Here is a 9,212-nt window from a genome sequence, read left to right as displayed (position 1 = left end):
ATTAATATTAAAATATAGGAAATGAAAAGAGCAAGCATCCCTTTTTAAATTTTTAGATATTTACCAAATTAACTATTATTCCACTACATCATAACTTATCAAAAGTATTAAAGTAATGCCATATTTTTCAAAATTATGACAAAGCTTGACTTAGTAACATCAAAATAGTGACAGACTACAGAGCATATAAACTATGTTTTAGATAGGCAAATGTTTTGGCCATCTAAAGTATAGTTTCTTTGCTGTTGATATTAAGTTAAAAAGTACTGGTTTGTAAAGAGTGACATTTCAGGACAAGAAATAGCAGCCTATTCTCTTCTAAAATAATGGTTTTTTAATTATCAAATATATATTATAAAAAATTACATACTAAATCAAAACCTCAAATATATTAGTTATATTATGTGCAAAAAACATCAACTCTCATTTGAATATTAAATAATTACAATTTAATTTATAAAATTAAAAACATTTTCTAATGTTAAAGGGCAATATCCTTTCATTCTTTATAGTTAGAAAAAATTTTATTAAAATATTTTATCTAATTGATTTTTAATGAATCAATTTGTTTTGAAGATAGTTATTAATTTAAAGGGTAGTATCTTAGAATCAAAAACATTGCATTGAAATTACTTATGTAAAGAAAATTTATTTTTAATTACTTAATTAATGCAAATACTATGTCACAATTCTGACAACCAGATAGCTGAAGTAATTAAAGCATCATTCTAGGAAAAGTGGGGTTGAATTTCAAACCACCCTTTGTAGGGTTACCCAAATTTTAATTTTACATGGGCAGTCTGTTGAAGATATCAGGCCCAATCTCTTGCCACTTCGCCATTTCCACTGTGGGTCTGACTGAACTCACAAAGGTTATGTACCAAGTAGAGTTAAAAAAGAAAAAAAAACAAACAAAAAATTGCATCCTTTATATTCTCCAAAAGTGCATTTGTTCTTAAATTACTGAACTAGATTAAAATGTTCCTAATTATTATCTCCTCTTAATGTACGTAATAAACAGAGTATGCAAAATTATTAATTTAACACACAAAATAATTTAAATACAATTTTAAAATTTAAATTTTATAAATATGCATGTATCTTTTGCCTATGTTTAAATTATGATTACAAAAAGTCCTTTATAAGTAGTAATAGAATTATTTTTTTTCTGAAAGAGAATCTTTAATAATAGAAATTTACATTTCTATTGAATTTATTAACCATATAATTTCCATTTTATGTAAATCATGTCTCATAGTCCATAATTTACATAAATTGTAATAACTATGAATCTATTTCTGGATGATGGAAAACAATGTATTGTACTATTCAAATACTTCAGCAAGATATTCGAAATTCAGTTGCAAACATTAATCAATTATCACAGATTTATTGGATTTAATCGATACACTTTTATATGTACAGCTGAATTATTTCTAATTTGTGTATGAGATTCCAAATGATCATATTCCGGTTCCCAATCGTCAACTAATTCAACAGTAGACGTGTTGACACTCACTTCGATAATTTCCACGTGGTTACTTTTTAACTGCAGAGCTAGATTAATAGCACGATTGCAAGCATTTCCGAGTCCGTGAATGTACAGTTCATTTTCTCCATTATTTATAAGTTTCTCACAACGATTAAGCTGCGCTTTAAAGTTGGTTTTCATGTTTACATACACATCATTTTTTCGTTTTGGCAATTTCCTCGGAAGCCTCTTCCTCAATGTATATTCTTCCGGATCGAACCATACCTTTTCCTTTTGTCTCTCTTCTGTACCTTCTTTTCCTAGAGATTGTGCCATCTAATAATCAAATTTTACCTTAGAAAAAGTCAAATTTAAACCAAACATTTAGAAATAGCCATAACACATCTAATTACAGCACAACACGTTTAAAATCCCATACTTGGCAATATCATCGACACGTGACTTACACAACTGCTACGCGACGGATTAGTTTTGTAAAATCGCCTTTCTATAGCCTAATTTCCTGTGTTATCTGATTGTTTTATTTCTGAAATAATTTATATAATTTTATTGTATGTTAATATAAAAAAAATAATAATAGAAATATAATACAGTCAAACCCCGATTTACAAACTTAAACGGTATTTCACATGTTCTGTCATATGAAAATTTTTATGCTTTAGTCCAGGGGTCACCAAACTACGGCCCGCCGCCGCACTCTGCCACAAATGAGCTAAAATATAATTATTTATCATAGATTGTAGATGAACTTACTATGTAGAAAAAATTAAAATAAGTAAGTAAAAATGCCAAAATTGGTCCAATCTGATTTTTACATCTAACAGTAATATAATTTTTAAGAAAATCAGTGAAATGAAATTTTCGGCTTTTTGCGACTTTGGATATCAGAGCACTTTTTGTGTTAAGTACAGTACCTGTAATGCAGTTTCTAAGAAAAGCAATTACGAGCTTGTTGCAGCGATCGTGTTTGTGTATTTGTATGTAAATATGTTGGTTGTCTTTATTTTTTGTGTATTCAGTGTGCTGTATTGAACAAAATGGTTATGAGGGCTGCGCTCGTCATTCTGTTATCTGGCCCGATGTGAAAAAAGTTTGATAACTCTTGCTTTAGTCTACTGAAAAAATATAATGTGAAAAATATGTCATCCCAAAAAACTGGCCAAAATTTCTGTCAGTCAATAAAAATTCCCAATTTAGAAACGCTGGGCGGCATTGCATAAAACCTGCCTTCGGTTCTCAACATCACTTCTTGTTTTCCAGCCTGAACTTGCTATGTAACGTCGCGACGTCGCTAGGTGTGTTGTGCACATGAGCTTGACATTCTGCTTTATCCTGAAATGTACTTTGTAATTTAATTTCACGCTGAACGTCGAAATAAGGAGCTGTTCATAAATTATGTTCGCATTTTTCTTGAAATGTTCACCCTCCCCTCTTAGGACATCTAACAAAACTATCCCCCTTAAAACCTTTTATCCCTTTATACCGTAAGTAGAAACGAAACATAATTTTGAAATAAAAGTGCATAAAATTTAATGAAATAAACGGACAATTCACTGAAGTTCAACCCACCTCCTCCCTCTTTTCCAGCGTGGACGTCATTTATGGACAGCCCCTAATAGGACTAGGGTTTTCATCGCCACTTTAAACGACGAAACATTCTCCACGGCTATCATCATTACTAGACGGAAGTAGTTTGCCGCCCAATCGACAGACGTGTGACTTCTGATAGAGCACGCAAAGGCCGCGTTCTTTAGCGTGCATTCCAAGCACAGCGAGTGCCAAACGAAGGAAAACACTTTGCCCCAAGAAATGCGTCCGCACTTACCCCTAAAGGTACGGTACCTTCGAAAGCGAAGGAATTCTTTTTACAATAGGCGCATCTCATCGCCACGGAGTTCCTGTCGGCACGATACGCCAACTTAGACGCACGGGAACAAACGGTACAAACGGCCTCGACATGTTGCAAACCTAGTTTTACGGCCAATTTCACGTCGGACAGAATTCTCTCGTCCATCCCCAAATCGTTAAATTCGCTTCCAAGCAATTCGAAGAACATTAGCGAATCACACCTAGTCCAGAATTCTTCCGAAAATATCACTTCGGTCGACATTATTATTCTCCGCTTTATTTTTTCTTTCTAAATTTCGAAAAAAAACGAAATAAACAAAATGCAAAATGTCAAGGAATAAACCTCGATACGAAATGGAAAAAAGAGGCACGTACCGTAAAACAACAGCAGTAGGAAAATTCTAAAGAACCAAAAAAAAAAAACGTCTCGCATACGTCACGACCACGCGAAAGGGAACGAAAATTTGCATAATTTTACAGCAAAGAAAAATTCTACGACGAACGAAGCGATTTGCATACAAAAATTGCCAGATTTCGAAAAACACCCTCTACAGTCGCCAGCGCTAAGCTTTCCGAACGGGTCACGTGATCGCGTCTCGCTTGCAACAGTCGCCGTCGGCAGTGGCAACCGGAAATGCCGCCATCCTGGACTACCTAGGTGCATTTTAACCGATTCTCAGTGCTATTTTACTGAATTTCTAGCTCTTAAATCTGAGAGACGTGGAAGACCATCCGGTGGATTGTTGTTAGTAATTTTTCGGAAATTTGGTAAGTTAGAAATTTGTCATCTCTCCGATAATTTTATTACCGCTAAACTTACATTCGATTAACTTTTGTTTAATGATCGTCCTAGACTTCTAATCGTCCTGGTTTATATTTCTATTAATAAATATGATTCACTGATTGATTCTTGATTTTAAAGACGATGATGACATTTTGATCCTTGGTGATTCTAATACTAGAATTGCTTCCGAAATAGATACATTATATACAGGCTCTAATCTGAATTTTTATAACCTTAGAGAGTCTAAAGCAGTGGTGGGCAAACTTTTTTAATGGGGGACCACAAAGTTTAAGAAATTCTAGAGTAGGGCCAGAATTATAGAAAAAATGCATTTTGTGTTAAAGCTTTTAATCATATTATAAAAACATTACAGCATTACACACAAATGTTACAAATTACCTTTTACCTTAAATAATAATTAATTTAACTTTTATTCGAAGGCCCTGCCATGGTAGGCGTGTGAGACATATGGAATTGTTTTTGATTTTCCATAATATTTTCGAAAGCAGGTTCCAGCTGTGACGAAGCAACTTTCAGCAGTGCGAAAAGGTGTTCATCAGTCAATCGGTTTCTGATTGAGTTTTTCCGCAATTTCATGGTCGAAAAAGTCTGTTTGGACACATATGACGACGCAAACATCGCCATAATTTTCTGGGCGTGAGCAATCATCTTTGGGAATTCAGCTTTCCGCAGTGCTCTATAAAAATCTAGTTTTGTGGAATTGAAGAACAATTGCTTTAAATGGGTACTGCACTGCATTTCAATAATTTCCAACTGCAATTCTGCAGATACATTTTCCGGATCTACATTAAACGGCATCGAGAAAACATTTAGCGATGATTGAATGTTCTTAAAATCTTGAAACCTAGTTTCAAATTCTGTGTGAAGTTTTTTCAACGCCTGACTGAATTCTTTTAGTTTGTTCTCACTCACTGGTGACATGGATTTTAAACGCAGAAAGTGAGTTAAATCGTTCTTCGCCATGCAGTTATAAAACAGAAAAAGCTGAGTTTTAAATGATTTCAGACAACCCCAAGTCTCATCTATAAATTGGTTCTTTCCTTGCAATTTTTTATTTAATTTGTTATAGTGTTCGAGCAAATCGGTAAAAAATGCAAAATCGGTACGCCAATCTTTGTCTTCGAAGATTTGGAAATCAGACCATTTCTCTGTTTTATTCTTTAAAAAATCTTGTATTTCCTCTTTTAAATTCCAAACCCGTTCAAATGCATATCCACAACTTAACCATCTTACTTTCGTGTGGTAAAGAAGGTCAGAATAATCTGCGTCGACTTCAATCAGAAATTCTTGGAATTGTCGGTGTACCAAGCCCCGAGATCGAATCGTATTAATTAGTTTTAAAACCACATTAAGTACAAGGGTAATAGCTATTGCAGCTTTACAAAGGATGTCCTGGTGAATTATAAAATGTAAAAATACAATTTCGTGATTAGGATTCTGGTTCCGAAAAATACCTGAAAATCCCGCGTTTTTCCAACCATATTTGGGGCTCCATCTGTAGTTATACAGTAGAGCGTCGATAACTGGAACCAATTGGAGACTGGGGTCGTTCCAAGTAGTGATTTTTTCCAATTTCCGATTATGTACGAAAAAATATATATTAACCTGTCCGATGTTCAAATTTTTCTTTGTTGCGTATCGCTTCCTGTTGAATTTTTCTCCGTTGCGTGTCGCTTCGTGTTGAATTTTCGTCGATTTTAAGCCTAACGAAAATTTTTATAATAATAATCGAGGCTATCGTATCGTTAAAAATTATTTCTGCATTTTGTACAAACAAAATAAATATATTGAAGAATATAAAAACATGAAAATTATACTTTAGAAGTAAATTTAGTATCAAAAACGTTCGATTCAGCACGACACAGTCCGACTGAAAATCGTTCCAGTTTCCGGCCATTTCAATTACCGACGTTCCAATTTTCGACGCTCTACTGTATTGCATAATTTTGAAATAGGCGCATTTAAATTTTGAAGACCTTCGGAAAATTCGTTATAAATTGTTTGCCCCGTCGTTTTTCCTTTTATCAATTGCAAACAAGCTAGCTCTTCAGTAATATTAAATTCGTCGTCAACGCCTCTAATAAAGATTAATAATTGAGCAGTGTCACTTCTGATCCGTACTTTCATCCATCGTCACGGAAAAATATTTAAAGTTTTCTATACGCTGCCTAAATTGAGTCGACAAGTTTGATGCAATGGCATCAATTCGCGTTGTTACTGTTTTTCGCGATAAGCTGACAGACTCAAACTCTAATTTTTTCTGGACATAAAATTTTACTCATACTCACCATACAATCTTTTACAAATTCTCCTTCCGAGTATGGTTTGTTATTTTTAGCTATTTTATAAGCCACAACATATCCAGCCAGTGTAGAAGCCTTTTGAGCAGTGTTTTGCTTTATAAACACATTCCGTTGAGCAGATATTGTCTTTTTTAGGTTTTCCGCATTTATCTTTTTTCTGCGTCATTCATCAAAGAGTATTTGGTTTTTGAATGTTTGGTGTTGAAATGACGAGCAAGGTTAAAATCTTTAAAGAAGAGTGGGCTTGGAAATACTTTTTTACGGAATACAACGGTAAGCCAGTATGTCTTATTTGCAGTGGCGGTATTTAAACAGACGACACTCGGAATCGACTTTTCGTTTTTTATACGCCATTATCCCAAAAGCGCAGATAAACATGCCAAATTCTTGGGCTATGTAAAGGCTATAATTAAATATTAGAAATCAATTAATTTGACTTGAGGAAGGGAGTTACGCTGCCATCTCGTATTAAATTTCTAAAAATAAATTTTGAATTGGTCATTAAAAATTAATTAAAAATTGGTCTGAATTAAAAATTAATTATTTATAATTATTAAATTAACGTAAAACGTGCGGCTCGGTCAGTGATAGCTGGCGAGTGGCGAGTGGCGACTGAGTTCACTCGCCCCCGCCGCCCGCGCCTCTCATTTCACCACGCTTTGCGCCCCGTATTACGCAACACATGAACTACGCGGCTAGTTTAGCTTCACCTATAGGTTATGCATCTATTATTCTACTAAGTAGAATCTACTTTATACTTCTCGACCGTCAAAACGTAATTATAGCGGGCCATATACTATCCATGTCGATGGACCCTCGGCGGGCCGGATTAAATACTTTCGCGGGCCGGAGTTGGCCCGCGGGCCAACTCCGGCCCGCGGGCCAACTTTGCCCATCACTGGTCTAGATTAAAGTGGCTAGAAAATATAGTGTCGAAAGCGCTATATCCCTCTATTATAACCGTTTGGTCCTGCGTCGAGGTTAGTGACGTCACAGAAAAGGTGGCGCTGATGTCAATCGTAGCGCTACTTTCTCTTTGTTTACATAGCATTCTTTCATACAACAACATTGAAAGCGATTAAATTTGTGTTTTTAAAGTAAATATATTCATAGGAAATGTTAATCAAATAATGGCTAAACAAGAACCAAACACCCGAAAATCAAAATTATGTACGTGTTTTGTTCTATTGTGTAAAACAGGGTACCGATCCTACAAAGAGAAAAAATCTCTTTTCTTGGCACCAAAAGACGACAATCGTCGAAAAGATTGGGAAAAATTAATCAGACGCAGTGACTTAACTTAGGAGCCCTGGCATAGGGTTTGTGAATTACACTTTGAGGAACATTTTATAATCAGAAATTGGAAACATATTGTGAATGGTGAAGAAGTTATTATCCCCCGTGATGTTCCAATACTGTCTGTTGATGCAGTTCCTACTAAGTTTGAAGGTTACCCAAAGTACTATAGTAATGTTTCACTGCCAAGGAAAAGATCAAACAGAAATTTAAGTAATAATACAAACAAGAAGAAGAAGGTCAACCCTCCTCTTCTCTCTTCAGAGGAACTAGATATCCAGCCAGAATTATCCTCAGCATCTTCCTTATTTTCATCCCTTCAGCTTAAAGATTTTGAAAAATTAAAAGTGCCAGATTTCTGGATAAGGTGCCCTTTAAAAAATGAATCTAATTTAATTGTGTACGCAGAAAACTAGCATGAGTTATCCTCTAACTTTAGCTTGTCTAAATGCACTAAAGTTAATAACTTTTGCCCAGTATGAAGATGTATTTTCATGCAAAGTATATATCAAGGGTGTTCAATTTGAAAATATTTCACCAATTTCTTCTTTGCAGCAATTGTTTTAACATATTGCTTGAGTCTGATGTTCCTAACTCTGAAAATGCACTAGCAGAATTTACAAGGAAATTTGATAAAGGTGGTCTATCATATCCCACCAAAGAACTGCAGGTCTTAATGATGAAACTAGAAGATAATTATACTTTTTCATTTAGTGTAAGAGAACTGCACAAGAATTTTGTACAAGATGTTTTGAATGATTTAATTTCAATGAAACGTATCAATTTAGTTGGCTGCAGTGAACACAGAGAAATTGTCACTAAATATATTGTAAAATTTTACTTACTTACTAGATTACATTTTCTCATAAAGGGTCTAAATAAATCTAAAGAATACAATAGAAAACAAAAATTCTACCTAAAACAGAGACGAATCACATAGCCTAATTCTGCAGTTGCAGTATGATAGCTAACAATAAATGATTTCATCCAAGTTTCTGACCTAATTTTAATTTCACTGACTTGTGTGTATTTTTAATTTATAGATTTTACTCCACTGTAATTTTTAATTCCTTTCTTTTTCTTGAAAAGGGTGAGAAATCTACATGCCTATTAATCTGTAAATTTTTTAAGAGAAATTTTTCAAGTTTTTATTCAATGTATGAGTAGTAACATGAATTTTGTACCATTTTGAGAAACAGCTGCACATTAATAAGTTTAGTTATTGTGTGTGGATACTTGGCAGTAGGCTAATAATTGTTTATTTGTTACATACTTAATTTTGTAATTTTATATTGGAACAATAAAGTAACATTCTGCCTTTATATTTTATATACTGTGTAGAATTTAATTGTAATTTTAATATTGCTTTATACTGTCACATAATACTGTATGAACAGTATACAGTATTATGTAACTGATAGAATAGAACTTATTAGGCAAATGCTAAGCCCTCACAGTGGAACACGTT

General features: G+C 34.0%; 1 protein-coding gene and 1 long non-coding RNA gene across 2 annotated transcripts; both read right to left on the bottom strand.

Moving 5' to 3' along the window:
• Nucleotides 1-1,356: 1,356 nt before the first annotated feature.
• Nucleotides 1,357-1,939, bottom strand: LOC136968395 (uncharacterized). Its single transcript, XR_010879655.1, has 2 exons — nt 1,885-1,939; nt 1,357-1,807 (listed from the first exon to the last, which is right to left on the bottom strand). It is a non-coding gene; the product is annotated as an uncharacterized lncRNA (long non-coding RNA).
• A 2,608-nt stretch (nt 1,940-4,547) lies between these two features.
• Nucleotides 4,548-5,626, bottom strand: LOC136981676 (general transcription factor II-I repeat domain-containing protein 2-like). The gene is made up of 2 exons (XM_067278047.1): nt 5,600-5,626; nt 4,548-5,537 (listed from the first exon to the last, which is right to left on the bottom strand). The coding sequence occupies exons 1-2, from the start codon at nt 5,624-5,626 to the stop codon at nt 4,548-4,550; spliced, it is 1,017 nt and encodes a 338-aa protein (XP_067134148.1).
• Between the last annotated feature and the right edge of the window lie 3,586 nt (nt 5,627-9,212).

The sequence above is a fragment of the Centruroides vittatus genome, unplaced genomic scaffold, assembly GCF_030686945.1.
Source record: "Centruroides vittatus isolate TY-2023 unplaced genomic scaffold, ASM3068694v2 contig_10, whole genome shotgun sequence".
Taxonomy (NCBI): domain Eukaryota; kingdom Metazoa; phylum Arthropoda; class Arachnida; order Scorpiones; family Buthidae; genus Centruroides; species Centruroides vittatus.
Note: the sequence above shows the minus strand (reverse complement) of the source record. Positions and strands in the feature narration are given on the sequence as shown.

Coding starts and splice junctions, on each gene's coding strand:
- LOC136981676 (XM_067278047.1), bottom strand. CDS start 5,626: ATGGTTGGAAAAACGCGGGATTTTCAG. Junction 5,538..5,599: donor GAAAAACGCGGGATTTTCAG/GTATTTTTCGGA, acceptor ATAATTCACCAG/GACATCCTTTGTAAAGCTGC.